Source organism: Megalops cyprinoides, chromosome 5 (assembly GCF_013368585.1).
Source record: "Megalops cyprinoides isolate fMegCyp1 chromosome 5, fMegCyp1.pri, whole genome shotgun sequence".
Lineage (NCBI taxonomy): Eukaryota > Metazoa > Chordata > Actinopteri > Elopiformes > Megalopidae > Megalops > Megalops cyprinoides.
In genome coordinates this window covers 29,414,205-29,433,002 of record NC_050587.1, presented here as the reverse complement: position 1 = coordinate 29,433,002, position 18,798 = coordinate 29,414,205, and the positions used below count along the sequence as shown (strand labels likewise).

General features: G+C 47.8%; 1 protein-coding gene across 1 annotated transcript in view; it reads left to right on the top strand.

The window, feature by feature from the left end:
* The window catches only part of ttc28 (tetratricopeptide repeat domain 28), a 151,408-nt gene extending 133,509 nt beyond the window's left edge, over positions 1–17,899 (top strand). Inside the window, exons 12-23 of the mRNA XM_036529823.1 lie at positions 1,459–1,599; positions 6,213–6,357; positions 7,540–7,719; positions 7,807–8,309; positions 9,568–9,815; positions 10,130–10,254; positions 11,406–11,637; positions 12,441–12,517; positions 13,803–13,826; positions 14,872–15,001; positions 15,374–15,481; positions 16,012–17,899. Coding sequence (XP_036385716.1) covers positions 1,459–1,599; positions 6,213–6,357; positions 7,540–7,719; positions 7,807–8,309; positions 9,568–9,815; positions 10,130–10,254; positions 11,406–11,637; positions 12,441–12,517; positions 13,803–13,826; positions 14,872–15,001; positions 15,374–15,481; positions 16,012–17,660 — 3,562 coding nt within the window. The 3' untranslated portion in view covers positions 17,661–17,899. The remainder of the gene's footprint in view (positions 1–1,458; positions 1,600–6,212; positions 6,358–7,539; positions 7,720–7,806; positions 8,310–9,567; positions 9,816–10,129; positions 10,255–11,405; positions 11,638–12,440; positions 12,518–13,802; positions 13,827–14,871; positions 15,002–15,373; positions 15,482–16,011) is intronic.
* The last annotated feature ends 899 nt before the right edge of the window (positions 17,900–18,798 follow it).

The window sequence follows — 18,798 nt, the reverse complement described above, 5'->3', positions numbered from 1 at the left end:
CAGGAACCCTGCCAGCTCGCTTCCCCTCTGACATCGGAGCCGGCATAAGGTATTTCCAGCTTGCGGGGAAAAAAAATATCAAAGTCAACTGAACTAAGCGGCGCATTAAGTTAAGTTTATCTCTGTCGTACATTCTAGTTTTATTTCGCTGAACTTTTTTCCTCCCCGTAAATGTAGAATTTCCCAAAGCGTTGCAACAATGTTATCACGTCGCCGCTGTGTCACGGCGGCGTTGTGAGAATGTAATGTGGTTGGCACGTCTCCGCCGGGGGATGAGGGCGTGAGAGTGTGATGGATAAAGTCGACTCCCGGGAAGAGGGTCTGGATTATGGAGGGAGTGAGATACGACGGCCCCCTCCCGGCTTGCACCCAGAGTTCCCAGCATTTAAATCAACGAGAACATTGGCATGGAGTGATAAAATGAGGTTGCTGATCGGCAGCCCATTTTGCAGATCAGCGGATCACATCCGGAATAGAATGAGGAAATGTTGTATGGATGTAATCAGCTCTGCATGTTTTTAATCAAGTTTTCAGTTCCTCACGTGAGGAATGAGGACAGAGGAGATGAGGCATGGGAAACTAGTCTGAAATGTTGAATGCATGTGTGTGCATGCGTGCCTCTGAGTGTCTGAGATTAAGAGTCTGACTATGAGTGAATGACAGGCAACAAAGGAGAAATATTGTGTCTGTCTGATTTCATGTTTGAATGAAATAGTGCCTGGCAGTGCTTAATTGAGTCTGTGTGTGTGTGTGTGTGAGTGTGTGTGGCTGTGGCTGTATGTGTGAGTGAGAAAGAGGAAGAGAGTCAGACAGAGTCAGTGTGTGTCTGTTTAGGTGTGTGTGTGTCCTTTCGAGTATATATATTTGTGTGTATCTGTGTGTATGAGTGAGAGAGAGAGGAAACAGAATAGGTGTCTCTGAGTTTGTGTGTGTGTGTGTGTGTGTGTACGTGTGTGTGCCTCTGTGTGTGTCTGTTGCTCGGGTCTCTGGATGCATTAACCAAATCAGTCTAATCAGCCTCTGTCACTGGCTGCATGACCCCGGCTCTCATTTCTCTCCTGGCCTCAGATGTGAATGGGGTGTAAACAAGAGAACAAGGCGTACGGGCACTGACAACAGAACTGCCTTTGCTGACAGCTGTCTTTCTCTCCCTTTTTCCATCCCCTCCCGCCCCTGAAATTTTTTTCATTTTCTCTGGTTCCTCTGCTCCCTCTCTCCCCTCCTCCCTGTTCCTCCTGCACCCCTCCCTCTTATTTCTGTCTTCTCTCTCTTCTCCCCTTTCCCCTCCCAATGCTTTCTCACTCCTTTGGCCCCTATCTCTCTCCACTCTCATCTGTTTGTTTTATTTTCTCTACAACTCTCTCCATCTCACCCCCCTCTCTCTTTTGCTCTGTCCTCCCTCGCATCCCTCTCCCTCACTCTTCTCTTCTCTCTTCCACCTCCCCCTCTTTCTATCAGGGGCTGCTCCAGCAGTGAGACTGAGAGTGAGGCAGGGGACCTGCTAGACCAGCAGTTTGAGGAGCTCAACAACAAGCTGAACTCAGTGACTGACCCAACGGGCTTCCTGCGCATGGTGTCCAGGAACAATCTCTTCAACAGGTGAGGCAACACACCCTCCATGCCCACTCCTCACACCTGTCAAAACAGCCGCCACCATCCTCTCACCTGTCAAAACATCTGCCTCGCCCCCTAAAAAAAGCAGTCAAAACATCAGTATCCCTCCTAACACCTGTCAAAAACCCCCAAACTATTTCCTCATAGCTGCCAAAGCATCCGTTTCTGTGCTTCTCACCTGCAGCTACAAGGCACCCTTTACAACAAGGAATTAATTAAATGTGTGAATCTTAAAGACTAATTGTGATTCCAACTGAACTTACACTTTTCTACCAAGTCCCCTCATATGGCTGTTCAACACTGTTGTCAAATGCAGTAGGCCGAGCAGGAGTTTATATGTCAGGAGTAGGACTTGGGAGAAATTCCGTCCAGCCCCCTCCAACTGTGGGTTTAACCCCTTGGGTCAAAGGGCATGTGCTCAGGGGTGCTGTTACGATGTTTAGCCTCACAGCCTACACCTTGTGGTGCTAAGACCCATTTTAAGGGTTCGATTAAGCCAATGCTGTTCATCCTGGTCCTGGGCATCCATGGTCATGAATGTTTCAGAGAACCTTATCCTCACCCTCAGCCAGCTGATGTCTGGAACAGCATGTGAATCAAGTTGACATTCAGCTATTGGTACCAATTAAATCATCAAGAGTAGAATCAAACCAAAGGCAGGTTGACATCTGATTTAAGCATTTAGGATGTTTAGAATAAAATAAAATAAACTGTCCAGGTAATATGTACTGTATGTAGCAGCCAGAGTGTCACTGTGCTTCCAGTCCACTAGAGGGGGCCGTTTCAAGAAAGCACGCAGCGCGTTCACACTTCATAAGATTAGAAATAACAAAGCCAACTGTTTTGGGAAATAGATAAGTAATTGGAGCGTTGGTGCTCTGAAAAGAGCCTTCCCTTCACGAGCCCGTCCCCCCTTTAAATCCCAGATTACTCCAGCTGAGAGCGGCACTCTCCGAAAGCACTTATCAGCGGAGCGCCTCGGCGGGGCGCTGGGAAGGGCCTCGTCGGCACCTCCCCACGCGTCGCTGTTGCGATGCCGGCGCTTGATGAGGGGTTGGGTTACTCCGGCGGCGATCGAGTCTGCCTGCTCATTAAGGCTTTTAAACGCCGCCGCATGACTGCCCTCCCTAATCCTTTCATCGCCTCTTGCCTTCTCTGGGGGGAAAAAAGCGAAAGGAACTCATTGTTCCGACGTCAAACATTTACAGGCCCGATGTTAAACTGGAAAGTATGGATGTTTTTCGGAGGACTTTATTCTATTTTTTCACCATCATTATTTTTTCAGGTTTTGTTCTTTCCCTCCTACTCTCTCATTCTTTTTTTTTTCTTTTGTCATTCTTGTTTCTTGCAAACTTTCAGCTTTTAACATCAGGAGTAATTATGTGGGTAGACAGTGTGAAACTGGAAAAAACACACTTTGCAGTAACTTGTGTTCATTCTTATTATAGCAGAGCAGACTTTGCAAAGTGGGGGCTTATGGACTGGCACAGGCGAGGCGGGGTGGACCGAGGGTGAGGTCCCTGGTCTTTCCACAGAATAATTGTTTGTAGCCTCAGTCCCTGGGCTCCAGAATTGATGTAATACCTAATTAAAGAATAATAATTATAATGGGAGACCCCTGTGCCAGGGAGAGAGTAGCTGGACACTCAGGGGTGTTAAGTGGAGCCAAACAGTTAGCAGCTGCTTCAGAGTCCATTGACAACAGAGTCTTGAGACCGATCTGCGTGACTGCTTTGCCCAAGCCCCGTGCGGCTCTGGGCTAGGCTGGCGTGAGAGCCCGGCTTTCTGGGCTTACTGTGAGTGTGTGCGCCACAAAGCGAGGATGTCGAGGGCTGATGCTCCGTCTCTCCAGTTCTGCCACGTGCTCTCTCCTTTACTGTGCGGTATCGCCTCCCTCTCTCTTTGGCCTGAGCTAGTTTCCTCACACCATCCTTTTGTCACCCCGGTGACGTTTGTTTGATATCCTGTGGAGGCCCGTGCCAAGCCTGGGAGCAGATTTCTGGGCCGGGCTGGAAGAACGCCAACTTCCAGGGGCTACCTGGGGAGCGAGTGGCTGCCGGCGCAGATGGACGGAAGTGTGAAGCCTGCTTGCGGGACGCTGGGCCTGCCCGTAAACAAAGCGCACTGCCTCGCCACCCCACTGCTCCTGCAACAGGAGCTTACAGGCCACCCCAGGTCTGCCTCGCGGCCAGGAACGGGGTGTGAAATTGCTCGGTTTCCCCCGGTGCTCGGATTATCTCTCCTCTTCCCTGGGTTTTGTTCTTGAGGATGAAGACCGGATCCAGACGGAGAGCAAACACCAGGCAGGAAGCTCTTTGTAGATTTTCAGCTACTGTCAGATCTTGTTTACCGTCCGAGGTCTGAGAGAGGCTCCATGTCTTTTAGCATTTCTTCTCGGGTTATTAGTGGAGATGTGAACTCAGAATGCCCAGAGCTGTGACAGAGTGATTTCCTGAAGAATGCTCAAACTTGGCATGGCACCTCTGAGAGGATAAGTGCTAAGCACTGTAAACAAGGAGTACATTGTGTCTCAGTTAGAATCTGGCACTTCAGTTCAAAGGGGCATTACCGTCAGGTAGCAGAATGGTTTGCCAGGGTGCTTTGGTTAAGCCCAAAGGGTCACTGCTCTGAAACATTGTTATACCCTTGAGCAAGTTACTTAGTTTCCCTAAAATAAAATGCCACATGTCAAGAGTGGCTAAGTGCCACAAACCAAAATCACATCAATTTAATTTTTCATTTATGATCATTTCATTCATCCTCATATTTTTTATCATCTGCAAAGAAATTACTGCAAAGGTAATTACTGGCAATAAATGCCATCTGGCCACTTTAGAAATTAAAATGGCTTGCATTGTGCCCACATTTAACACAAGAATAGACCTACACCGATGCGGTGACATCAAAATAACAGGCATTCATAAAGACAGATTATTCTGACTCCTCATCTATTTTCTATTCTTACTCTTCAGATACTTTCAAAAGGTGCTATAAAACTCAGCCATTCTCTGGCTGCAGTGTATAGGACTCAGTAAGAAATTGAATGCCCACCATAAGAGACATTTGATAAAGTTGGGAAATAAATGAAGAAGAAAGGGCTTCTCAAGGTAGGGGAGCAAAAATGAATCTGACTTAAATCTGCACCCAGAAGCAATAAATACTGATCTGAGCTTTTTACCCTCCAACAAAACAGACAGAGGCTATATTGCTAGCAACCTACCCTGTTTTCATCACAACATTGTCACTACCATCATTATCACTTGCAAATTAGTCATACGCTCACCATGACATTTCGTTTGCACCTTGAATGCAAGACATTTTAAATCATTATTGGGCATAGTGAGAGTTTTTATGCTGTGACCACAATAGGACAAAGTCAATGAGGAGGACCAGTCGGGAGCTGGGTAGACACTAAAACGCACTGATACCCTTCAATTTGCTTTCATGGCTGTCACTCTAGCAAAGTGACTTAAAGGCGAATACTGGGTGGCATTCTGGTCGTGTGCACCTTTTATTTTTGACACAGAAAAGCAAAACCCTCACAGAAACAGCAGAGTGCCACTCAGCTGTTGTGCGACTGCAAGGTGTGAAGTTAAACAAATTGTATAGTGCTCGTTGTTTTTTTTTCCTCATCAAACTCTCCATGCATTGATTCAGATTCTTAATTTGGGAAAATTATCACCTGGGAGGCAAGTGTTCAGAGCGCTTCATGAGAGGGGAAAAAAATTCATTTGCATAACTCATTTGTGAGTTCTGAAAAAAAAACGCATTTGGGTCAACGTTGCCACACTGTGTTTAATTTGCAGCACTTGAGCATCGTCACTCATCCTTTAAGAGTGCCTTTAATAGGACCATAACAAACACTGTAAAAATAAACACAGATTGTAAGCGGATGGTAATAATGTGCATGGCTCGAATAGCCTCAGAAGAAGAGACGGCCTTTGAAAGCCCAAGAAGGCTATAATGCCTCTTAATCACTACTGCCAGGTGAAGGCAATCTAACACTGTGGCACACTCCCCATTCTCAGTGAGGCATAGCTCAGTAATTCCAACAGTTTTCATATTTCTCCAGCCATTTCCGTTGCTCTTCATTTTTTGTGGATGGGGGGGTGTTTGTCAGCCAAAAGCAGTTGACAGAGTGTTACCTTTGCCATTGCTCCCTCTTGAAGACACTGGAATCTCAGTGCTCCCGAGACTTGAATGAAATGTCAGGCTTTTTTAAACAAACACCAGCTGCTGAGGGGCTGAGGGCTCTACCCCTCTGATGCTTCTGTTAAACTGTTGTAGACTTTACATTAGATAAATGGGTCATCTGTAGCTGCACGCTGCCATCTAGTGGTCTTCTGCCTTTAGGACAATATCCAAGCTGCAGAATTATGAGCAATGGATGTTTCTGTCTAATTTAAGTTTGCTCTAACTGGTGCCTACTGTTTCTGGATGTGTGTGTCTTTGTGTTTGTATGCAGAAGTTGCTCTGTAGAGGGATTGGTGGTCTAGTTGGCCCTGTTGACTAAACCACAAGGATTGTTCCAGCTGAAGAGGTGGGGACTTATGTGATGTTGAGATTAACATAGTTTCTCACTCGACCCCTCTCTACAGGAGCTGCCAGAGCATGACCAGTCTGTTCAGCAATACTGTGTCTCCCGCCAAAGATAGCGGCTCCTCGCTGCCCCGTCGCGCCAGCGCCCTGAGCAAGCCCCCGCTCCGTGCCCTCTACGACCTGCTCATCGCGCCCATGGAAGGGGTGAGCGTGCACTCCACACCCGGTTTCTTTCGCCATCTTTGTTCCTACTCCGCCCCCCTGTTGACTTCTTCTCTTACCCATCCTCATTCTCAGCCCCTGAGTTCTGTCTGCCTACTTACACTGAGGAATTTCATGTGGAGGGGTTAGTTTATACACCAGTTCGCACAGCAGTTAGCAGATGTCCAATTGACAGGGATCTGAGAAGTTACAAGTTGGATCGATTCCATTCTATTTCAGTGGAGCTGGTGTGGCCTGGATAGGCCGGGGATCTGGGGAATACAGAAAGCTGTTTTAGTAAAAGGCTCCCTAATATGGGGACAGCCCCTGTTATTGACATGACTTAAGCCAGTAGATAAACAGAATGAAATATGTCCATATTAGGAACATTCGCACAGGGTGGTCAAAGTAAACTCTTAGTTATTTATGTACTGTAAAGAACACAAGAAAGTTTTTCAATGTTGAAAATAATGTGGTTTTCCAGGATATACTAATATTAGTTATATACTTGTGCAACAAAAATGTGACTTTTAAATGAATCCACTACTATTATCAACATACTTTTAGAATTGCTAGAACTGTCTCTTTTGACTTTGATGGGTGCAAACCGTTTGACAGTTGTAACCCAGATGTTGTAGATGCAGCATGACAGGGAAAGGTCCTTGAGAAATCCACCAGCACACAGGCCTCACACAACAAGCCACAGGCATTTTATCCTTGGGTTTGGTACTTACTTATACTTTAGTCTTAAACACAATATAATCATATAATAGACATCAAGACAAAGAGGAGCTCAGGTTGTCCTGTGCATGCTGTGTGTGCATGTGTGTAGATGCATGTGCATATGTGTTTGTGTTAATGTGTCTGTGACTATCTGTGTGGAGTTATATTATGATCTAGGCAAACCTCTCTCCTCCCTACTTCCCCTGTATTCTTATTGTGTGTGTTTGTATAAGCGAATGCTGTATTGTATTAGGAATGGACCTTACTTGCTCCCTCTCCCTCATTCTCTCTTTTCTCCTTCCCCCCGTCCCTCTGTTGTGTGTGCATTTGTGTGTATACACAATAAGTTTGCGTTGTGTTATGTCCAGGCTGTGCTCTTTATCTCCATGTGAAAGGGTGTGTTTTGAGATGTGGCGTGTTGCACTGTGGGTTAACCCCCTCCGTGATCTCTGTTCTCCCCAGGGCCTGATGCACTCCAGTGGGCCCGTAGGCCGACACAGGCAGCTGGTGCTGGTCCTGGAGGGTGAGCTGTACCTCATCCCCTTCGCTCTGCTGAAGGGCAGCTCCTCCAACGAGTACCTGTACGAGCGCTTCAGCCTCATCGCCGTGCCTTCCATCGGAGGCCTGGGAGCCGGCGCCAAGGTGAGCGGCCGGGCAGGCCCCCCTCAGATCTGCAGATGATTGGCTGGCTGAGTGATTGACAGGGTGATTGATTGCGTCTGTCTCCAGGTGCACCCTCGGCGGGCGGGGCCAGTGCTGTGCGGGGGCGGCTCCATGGCGGCGGTGGTGGGCAACCCCCGGCTGCCCTCGTCAGTGATGGACCGCTGGCTCTGGGGTCCCATGCCTTCGGCTGAGGAGGAGGCCGTCATGGTGTCAGAGCTGCTGGGCTGCCAGCCTCTGGCGGGGCCGGCCGCCACCAAGGAGCGGGTGATGAGCGCCCTCAGCCAGGCCGAGTGCGCCCACTTCGCCACCCACATCTCCTGGAAGCTGGCCGCCCTGGTGCTCACCCCCAACCCGGAGAGCGCCGCGCCCGGGGGGGCGGGGGCGGCGGGAGGTGGGGGCGCGGGGAAGGCCCCCTTCGGGAGCAGCTACACCATCCCGGAGAGCCTGCGGGGTCAGGATGACGGCAGCGACGCGGAGAGCATCTGCGACAGCCCCCCTCTGCAGGAGTTCCTGCTCACTGCCGCCGACATCCTGGACCTCCGGCTGCCCGTCAAACTGGTGGTGCTGGGGTAAGTGGCACAGGATCTCACCCTGCCATGGTGAAAGAGTACATGGGATCAATGGATGATAAATGGTGTGCTTTCATGTGTTTTTGGATGAAATCCCTTGGTCCTCGAAGCTGCCAGACACACTGAATGAGGTACAATGGTTGCGTTCGACTCAAACATACTAAAAAAGGATGACTACAGTCCAACTATGGAGATGGAAAAGAAGGATAATACAAGGAATGTGAAGAGTTCAGGTCTTAATGTTGTGATATGTGTACTTTTTTTAAAGGAACTGAAAATATATGACATTGGAAAATTTGGCATTAAGGTGGAGTGATTAATCTGGAGTAATACCTTGTCTTTAACAACTTCTTATGTTAACTCCACATCTGTATTAATTAAAAGATCAATCAATTTCACACATCGTTTCCAGATATGCCCCTTCAACTTTACTTGGAATGATAACCCAAATTTAGCAATCACGCATTTTTTAAGAGGCACTTCACATTTAGAATGGATGTCAGTGTTTTGTTGAAGTCTTTAATGTTGTATGTCTAACCAGAATATTTCAGAACATAGAATTTTAATATTGCTCATTAAATAGGTTAGAGATCTTGCCAATGATTATGCAACATAAATCACCACAGCACTGAAGGAGATTGAGATGTTCCACCACCTCCATCATCCCAATATAACCCCTCCTTTTTGGATGTGTTTCTAATTGGAGATCAAAAACCGATTTTAGGTTTTCTGGGAAAAGTGCTAAAATAAACATTTGAAAGTGAGCTGAAGGGAAAGTATTTAGCTGAATGTTCTAAACACACCAGGCAAATTGCCCTTAAGGCTCATTTATAAATACCTACCAATATTAGAAATACCAATCAAACACTTTTTTCTAGGTTTTATTTTTCTCATAATACCACAGTAGGTGCCCTTTTAAACCGCTAACAATGTCTGAATTGGCAACAGTGGACAAATTAGTTCAGTAAAGGCAGTAATTAGGACCGCTGGGTAATGAAGTGCTCTGGTGGAACGTGAATCTGGATAGCAGCCCTTCGGGGCCAGGATTTTACAGTCAGTACTGGTTTCAAAAATTTGATACAGAATTTTATCACTTGGAAACAAAATGACAAAATGACAAGAGCAAAATCTCTCTAAGGGACCTCACCCTAATTCCTAACCCAACCCCAATCTTTATTAACATTTTAATTGACATGGTCCTACCAGGGTAAATGTGTTGAATGCCATGACTGATAAGCCACTCCACCCTTTGTCTCAGGTCGTACCAGGAGTCCGACAGCAAGGTGACGGCAGACGGAGTGGTGGGTCTGACGCGGGCCTTCCTTGCGGCCGGGGCCCAGTGCGTGTTGGTGTCGCTGTGGCCTGTCCCTGTGGCCGCCTCCAAGGTGTTCGTCCACGCCTTCTACACCGCCCTGCTCAACGGCACCAAGGCCAGCGCCGCCCTTGCTGACGCCATGAAGACCGTGCAGAGCAGCAAGCAGTTCTCCCACCCCTCCAACTGGGCAGGTCAGTGCTGTACCGCCCCTCCTCACACCACACCTATGGTGACCCTCAGTACCTCCCCACATCTCCTTCCTCATCCCATACTCCCATATCACCCCTCAGAGTGGGCAGCTTTCAGTGCTTGCCACCCAGAGAAACTGGGCAGTTTTGACACAGGTCAGATGCTTCACTCACTTCTTCACTTATTAACTGTCTTTTCTATTCCCCAAACTCCTGTTCAGAAACCCCTGTGATGTGTATCTCAAACAGAAGTGAAGTACAGCTGTCAATTCCTGTCACCACCTGAGCTTGTTGCTCTTGTCCATGTGCCTCTCTAGGCTTCATGCTGATCGGGAGCGATGTGAAGCTCAACAGCCCCTCATCTCTGATTGGCCAGGCGTTGGCAGAGATCCTTCAGTACCCAGAGAAAGCTCGGGATGCCCTGAGAGTCCTCCTGCATCTGGTGAGAGCTGTAGGGACAGACAGGACATGACTAACTTTCACATGGGTACCCAGCCAGGAAGCACACCCCACAATTCAAAAACAGCTTTGGATAGGAGATCCATGATGGGCTGATCCCAGCCAGAGTTTAGCTCAGCCTGGGTTGGTCAGGAGCAGCCAGTGGGGCTGAGGCTGAGGTTGTGAGATGCCTGTTAAAATATTCATTAACTGTGTATGTGCACATTGTAAAATTCAATGTAGCTAGTTAATAAATTAAAAGCTGCTGACATGCATATGTAGTGATGAGGGAGAACAGTTGAATGCAGTGTATTCTAGTCTGTGTGTAATTTTACAGTGTACATTATAATGCATCCATAATATTATATAATCAAAGTTGAGAAATGAAATATGCATGATATTTTATTACTTATGTTTTTTAAATACTTGAATATTTTTCATTCCACATTTGAAAATATATTTATACTTGGTGACTAGCCATGAGGGCTTTGAGAAATCCCACTGTAGGGCACCTGGAAGGAATACAAGTTATGAGGAGAGAGTCAAGACAACATTAATCTCTTTAGTCTCAGCAAAAGGGAACTCAGGGGAGATTTGATTTAGGTTTTTAAATTCTTAAAAAGGATTATTAAAATGGACTGCAGAAGCTATTTCAAGAGGAGTTCTGTCAGCAGAACAAGAGAACGTAGGTGGAAATTAGTTAAAGGTCAATTTCACACTGTCACTAAGAGGGATTTTTCACCCACAGAGTTATAAATGTACATAGTAGCTTTTTAGAATTCATAGTGGGAGCAGGGAGTCTTAGACTGTGTAAAAGCAGGATTAACACAGTGCTAGATACGCTCTGGACTACAGGTAGAATGACAGGCCTTGCTGGGCTAAATAGCTGGTTCTTGCCATTAGTCTTCTTGCATTCCTATTTACATGTTCTGAGCATTTGTTATTATTGCAATCTTAGTTAAAGACATGCATTTGATTTGGAAAATAGGTCTTCCCATACAGATATTGATTTGATTCCACGTACTGGCTTATAACTGGCAATACCATGGGAAGGCAGCTCACTTCCTGCTCCTCTGCTAAAAAGCAGCTCCTTACCTCCCTTCAAAATTTCCAGCTCTGCTTCAATGCCTCCTCCCTTCCCTCTGTCGCCCCCAGGTGGAGAAGTCCCTGCAGCGGATCCAGAACGGCCAGCGGAACTCCATGTACACATCCCAGCAGAGCGTGGAGAACAAGGTGGGGGGTGTCCCGGGCTGGCAGGCGCTGCTGACGGCCGTGGGGTTTCGGCTGGACTCGGCCGGCACCGGCCTCCCCGCCGCTGTCTTCTTTCCCACCGCGGACCCTGGCGACAGGCTTCAGCAGTGCAGCACCACCCTGCAGTCGCTGCTCGGTACGGACAGGGGGCGCCGCTGAGGCTGGGAGTGGGAACTGGGTGGGGATTGGCTCAGAATTGAGTAAAGAAGAGGGGTTGGGCTTGAAATATTACAAGTGAATGGAGTGGAAATGAGGTTAAGGTTAGGGGCGGGGCTGAGTGTAAGTAGGAATGGCAACTGGGACCTGGACTGTGGTAGTAGTCAACATTAGGAAGGTTGGGTTGGGTTCAAGAATAGGGCAGGAATTCGGTACGGAAAGGTACATGGATTGGGGATGTGACTGGAATAGGAGTGGGGCTTGATAAGAATGGAGATGGGGTTAGCATTAGCAGGGGAATTGGATTGGGACTGGGAATAGTAATGCAACTGGGTCAATGTTAGGAAAGGCATAGGCATACAGATGTAGTGGAAATAGGACAGGACCTGCTTAAGATGCTAACATCACTGTTGCTGAGTATGGAGATGGGATAAAAGCTGATGGTGAATTGGCTGCGGTTAAAGCAGGTTTAGAGGGCATAGTATCAGAACTAGGTCTGACTAGATGTAATTTTCTGCTCAATCGTAAATTTAGAGAATTCCACATCTTAAAAGTGTAATTAGTCGAACAGGGACTTGTTTAGACTTTGACTTGTGTTGCAAACGGAAACCAGAGTCCGATTAAACGTTGCAAGATGTTCATTAAAATGACAAGCGATAATATTTATCAGTGTCTGTGTGGCAAGTCTAGACAGAACTGTAATGTATTTTCCCTTAAGGGCCGTTTCATGGTTCGCGGGCTGCTCTGTTGTAACTCTTCTGTGGATGCGCTTGCCTCCCTCAGGTCTGCCACCGTCTGCTCTGCAAGCTCTTTGCAAGCTCATTACAGCCTCGGAGACGGGGGAGCAGCTCATCAACAGGGTAGGCCTCAGCTCGGCAGTGCAGCCACTCTCAGTGGAGTGGTCCTACTTCCACACCCGATAAGGAAGTGATGTTCTCATCACGTTGCTGCAACGTTGCAGAAACGCTTTGAGGTCATGCGGTGTTATAGTAGCAAGAACAATATGTGTCAGCCGTGCACCTAGCAGTCCGGAATCAGCATGGGCAATCAGAAGCTCTTGTTGGCCTAATTGCTTGGATTTGGCACATCATCTTGTGCAATGCTTCAGTAACCAGGTGTATATCGTTTTGTGCTGTGCAGTCAAAACAGATGGCTAAAATTGGTCTGAGGATTTCTCTCTTAACCTTTGACAAATTTAGAAGGAGAGTCACTGTTTACATGTTTGCATGAAATGTTTAGACAGCAGTGCAATCTCCCATGATGCAGCGCAAAAAATATTCTTGGCCTTTCTGACACAGGATGCAAGCATGGGTGTGTTTGTTGGGTCCTGGTCCAAGTGCCAGTCCCATTGTCAGTCGCAGCTGCCCACAGGATGTGAAAATGTGTGGCTTGCATGGTTTTGGCTTTTTTTTCCATAAGGTCTAGAATGGTAAAATTAAGAGTCCATCTCAGCTCACTCTCACAGCTGTACACCTACACATGGCACATCCTCCTTTATTATGATCTGACATTTTTCGTACAGAAAACTCTGCCCCAGTCCCACACACCACATAACACTGACCGAATTCAGTCTTGAAACAGCATCATCAGATAAAACACAATAAAGATTAAAAGATACTTTCAGGAGACCATTGCAGACAAAGATCACAACACAGAACATTCTTACCAGGGTTTCTGTACCAGAGCAATGTTTTTACAGTGCTAGGATTTAAATTCTGCCTGAAAGGTCAGTTTCCTGGCACTTACCTACATAATTCAACAAAAGTGACATTTGTCTGTGATAGGCCCAGATAGGAGACCAATCAGGGGAAAGAACATATTATCTATTAAGAAAAAACAACATGGATGATTGCCGTAGTTGACTGTTCCTGGGTCTTAAATCATTACCTGTTTAAAGAGAGCTGGAAAACCTGCCAGGTGGTGTTCTTCTAGGAACAATGTTCACTATGTTGTGTATGTGCTGTGCATTTGACACTATGTTGTTCATGTGCTGTGTATTTAACAATGTTGTGTGCTGGGTTGTGTTGCAATCCTCATAGCCTGTGCTCCTTGCATTTGCTTTGGTCTCTAATTCTTGCTGTGAATGGCCAACGCTTGGTACTAAAACCTCTCTCTTTCTCTTCCTCCTAACCCGCCACCTGCAAGGCTGTTAAAAATATGGTGGGAATGGTAAGTGTCATCTAATCCCCAAAGGCTTGCTGTTTCCTGCCCTTCGTGTTGCAATTCACTGCTTTATAAAATGACACATAAGTCTTTATAGCTCAATTATTTCACAGCAGCATGGCTCAGAGCTAGGAAGGGAGGATGCACATATCACATTAAGCTGCACTGACTTGGGTCAAAATCAAATAGAAACTTTAACTGCTTGAAAAAATACAGGCACTTTGCAAAACAGTGGTTTACATTGTGTTAGCATTCCTGTCTGGTAGAACACGATAATAGCAAGTTGGGAATTAGAATTGTGCCAACGTTATGAGGATATATTATTCAGGAAAGGATAAGAGGCAATTTAATTGATTCATAGGTGGAAAAATCCTCAGAAGTGCACACAAAAACAAACCCATTTATGGTGTAATGACCTGGGTTCTGCAATACCAATTCAGTTCCAGGGACATAATCCTTCAAATAGGCGTGTTCCTCTGCATTTGTGTGTAAATCTCTTTGATTGAAATTTTACGCTTCTCACCCCTGTGCTGCAATATATTACAGACAAAGATTGTTTTTAGGAGCTACAGAAGGGAAAGGGGAATAGGGATTCTTGGGTATCTACTGCATGAGCTCAAAACATGTCCAACTTCCCAAACTATCAGAGGGGTGGTAATTCTAGCTTAATGTCATCCCATCAAACTACACACAGTAATAATATTTATAATGATGACTATTGGTAGTTGTCATTGTTTGTGTTGATTTTAGTTTCTCATCTCTTTCCACTTGATAAGTATACACATTTTAGGTGCAAGATTTTATTTCGATTTGGTCCTGAATACGAGTAGGCAAATATGAAAACACCACGTTATATGATGCTAACAGATGATGCTGAGCAGATTCCTTCTCGACTAACATTTAATGAAGCTTGGCCAAAACCTCAGAGCTCATGAACCTGGATGCCGACTTTTTGTCACCTTTAACCCCAACATGGAGCCATACCTGGCCAAAGCACTGGAAAAATCCCCTTCATTCCTCTCTCCCTCTCCCTCTTTCTCTCTTTCTCCAGCTCCACCAGGTTCTGGTCCAGCTGCAGACTGGGGAGAAGGAACAGGACTTCTCTATAGCTCCTATCCAGGTGTCCATCAGTGTCCAGCTCTGGAGACTGCCAGGCTGCCATGAGTTCCTGGCTGCTCTGGGTAAGGCAGCTCCCTAAAACCCAGCAGTACCTGACATTCCTATATCCCCTACCATCTGAACTGGAGTAAGCCAGCCCTGCTTATAAAAGTGGATCAAAATGTGGCGTCATTTGAAGATGTTCAACTTTCATGTACAAATTCTCATATACAATTCACATATTTTAAATTTGCATTGCAGAAACCATTGATTCAGTGTATCTTTCACTTTCATCGATAATCGCTGACATTGACCTATACAAACAAATACATGGTAAATGAAGATCAGGCAACACACAATCATACTGCAACACCCCCAGGAAAGTAAGAACAAATACAAAAGTGAGACGTATGAAAAACTGTTATTAAATATTTCTGACTCCACCCCATGCTCAGGGTTTGACTTGTGCGAGGTGGGCCAGGAGGAGGTGGTTCTGAAGACGGGCAAGCAGGCCAACCGCCGCGTAATGCACTTCGCCCTGCAGTCTCTCCTGGCACTCTTTGGTAAGCCTGTGTGCTGCCTCAGCCGCAGCTCCACTCAAGCACAGCTCAGTCACGCAGACAGGAGACTGCTGTGGTCACGTATCAAACCAGACAGCTCCACAGCATTGCTATATTGTGTGATTTATTTGCACAGCAGAAGCCCTTATCCAAGACAAACTACATTGCTTATATTATACCCCTAAGTCTTTTGTAAAGCTGGATATTCTCACTTAAGCAAATTGAGTATCTTAAGTATAGTGCCTCAAGGGTGCAGCAAGGAATTGGAGCCTGCAATCTTCTGGTCAGAGCTCTCTAACCACTGCTCTACACTGTAAACAGATTCTTTTCCCTCCAGATATTTTCTCTAGTGTCATAGTGTGGTAGCGATAGACTCCAATATGGGTCCTTGATGGTGGATGATGGGTCCTATGTGATATGCCTGCTAGAAATGTTTCGGTCTGTCTCAGTTCTACTGAAAAACCAGGTTACTCCTTTTCTCCCCGCTTTGCCTAATCCTCCTCCTGTCTCCCTTCATCTACTCCTCCTTCCAGACTCCACAGAGCTGCCCAAACGCCTCAGTCTGGACAGCTCGTCCTCTCTGGAGTCGCTGGCTTCGGCCCAGTCCGTGTCCAACCAGCTTCCTCTGGGCTACCCCAACCCGCCCTTCTCCCCGCCCTGCCCCGACAGCCTGGCGTCAGACGCCATTTCTGTCTACAGCCTCAGCTCCATCGCCTCTTCCATGAGCTTCGTGTCCAAGTCGGAGAGCGCCTGCGAGTTCCTCAGCCAGCGCCGGCAGCAGGACCTGGACCGGCACAGGGGCGGGGCAGGCCTCTTCTCCCCCAACAAGCACCCGGGCGTGCCCCGCAGCCGCTCCTCCCCGCACGGCGCGGCGGGCGGCCGGGACGAGGAGGAGTACGAGGGATTCTCCATCATCAGCAGCGAGCCGCTGGGAGGCCACTGCGACACCCTGCCGCTGCCCGCCGGGCACAGGCAGCACCGCGGCAGAGGGGGCGGCCCGGGCGGTGGGCGGGGCCACGCGGTATCCGTCTCCTCGCGGGGCAGCGTCAGCACACCCACGTCTCCCATCAAGGCGGGCCTCGTGCCCAGCCCCAACTCGCCCTTCCAGAAGGTGGGCAAGGTGAGCAGCTCGGACACGGGCGAGTCGGACCAGTCCAGCACGGAGACGGACAGCACGGTGAAGTCCCAGGAGGAGAGGACGGCGGCGGCGCCGCTGGACCCACAGGAGCTGGCGCAGAAGATCCTGGAGGAGACGCAGAGCCACCTGCGGGCGGTGGAGAGCCTGCAGAGGACCAGCAGCCAGGGCAGCGGGCAGGCCGGCGGGGGTGACGGAGGAGGCGTAGGGGGAGCCACCACTCCCACCGGAGGCTCTGCCTTCCGCTCCTCCGAGACCAGCGCCTTCAGCCGCCCCCACAGCAGCGCCAGCATCAAGGCCCAGTCCTCCCCGCTTCCCAGCCGCCCCAAGCCCCCGTCCCGCACCTCCTCCCTGCAGAAGGTCAGCTCTGGCTACAACAGCCCTGCCACCTCTGACACCTCGATGAAAGAGGGTGGCCACCCCTCCCCGACCCTAGACAGCCATGCCCAGTTTAAGCTCAAGTACCCCAGCTCGCCCTACAGTGGCCACATCTCCCGATCCCCCAGCAACATTTCCCCCAGCTCAGGCCACCAGTCCCCATCCGGCAGCGCCCCTTCCCCTGCCCTCTCGTACTCCTCCACCGGCTCCGCCCGCTCCAGCCCGGCTGACGCCCCCGACATCGACCGACTCAAGCTGGCCGCCATTGACGAGAAGGTGCAGGCCATCCACAACCTGAAGACGTTCTGGGCCAACGCAGCCCAGCAGCAGCAACAGCACGCCCGCCCCGTTCGGGCCCTGCACGGCGGAGCAGGGGCCGTGGGGGCCACCAAAAGGGACGTCCTCAATCTCCTGAACCTCTCACCGCGACACGGCAAGCCTGGCGAGGCCACCGACAGCTTGGAGTTGCCAGAGCTCGGACTACAGTCACTCGAGCGAAGCTCCAGGAACCCTCCCAACGGTCACCGCAAACACGACCCCAGGAAAGTACCCCCCTCGCCCACCACCTCCACCAGCAGCAGCCCTGGGGCTCGCCCCATCAGACTGCCTGCAGGGAATGGGTATAAGTTCCTGACGCCAGGGAGGTTCTTCCCCTCATCCAAGTGCTGAGACACCTTTAGTTTTGTTTTCAAATTGGTCTTCCCTCATTTGTTTTTTTCTTCCCCTTGTCAATGATTGGCTATCCCCTCTGATGGCAGTGGGGTGCTTTCCGGAGGACCAGATTGACCGGCTCTTCTTGAGACGTTGAAAAAGACAAAGCAGATCCAAAGCTTGGACTAACCTGAAAGCATATGATCCTCATGCCTCCACCCACACTGTAAAGAACAGCTGAGAGAGAGACTCAAAGACCTGACACTGTGCACGTCAGGAAGGATTTTACATACCGAACGGTATTTCCCTTGGAGACTTTTGCTGTTTGTGTTGGCCAAGATGTTGCAGCTTGGACTGTTCTGTTTCCTTTTATTCTATTTTATTTTTAATATAATTATTATTGTTGTTATTATTGATTGTTGTTATTATTATAGTTATGTTTTGTAAATTAAATCCAGTGTTTCGCAATCAGTATTAAACGTTTTTATATTAAGATGAAAGCAAACAGGACTCTACCATGTAAAAAAAGAAAAGAAAAAGATTTCATATTTTTATTGAAATTTCAAAAAAGGGCACTTGGCCTGAATTCTTTGTGATTAAGTGTTAATTTCAAAGCATGGACTCTCTTGTTATTCAGTGTTCAATGTGTTTTTAGCACACAACTTTTGAAAACAAATGGGCGTTCATTCAGAAAATGCAAAAGAGTCACCTCTCTTAGTCATTTATCAGTAAAATGGTTTCAATAAAAATCAAGTTTGCTCTCTTGCAGTTGTTTCCAAGGATGTGCTTGTTAATGAAGATGTGACTGTGTGATTGTGACTTCTGATTATTTGATGTTTGACTTCTTGAACCTCTGCACATTACATTACATTACTGGCATTTAGCAGACATAACCTTACATCAGTTTTTACATCTTATCCATTTATACAGCTGGAGGCAATTCTGGGATAAGTATCTTGCCCAAGGGTACAGCAGCAGTGCTCCAGCAGGGAATTGAACCAGCAACCTTTTGGTTAGGATTCCTGCTCTACTGCCCCTTGGGACACAGGCACCCCTGCGAATAACATTAAGGCAAAAAAACAAAGTATTATGTCTGTTTTGAGTTCATACGCCATATATTGAATCAAAACAAGCTGAAGCTGAAGCTCTAAATTGA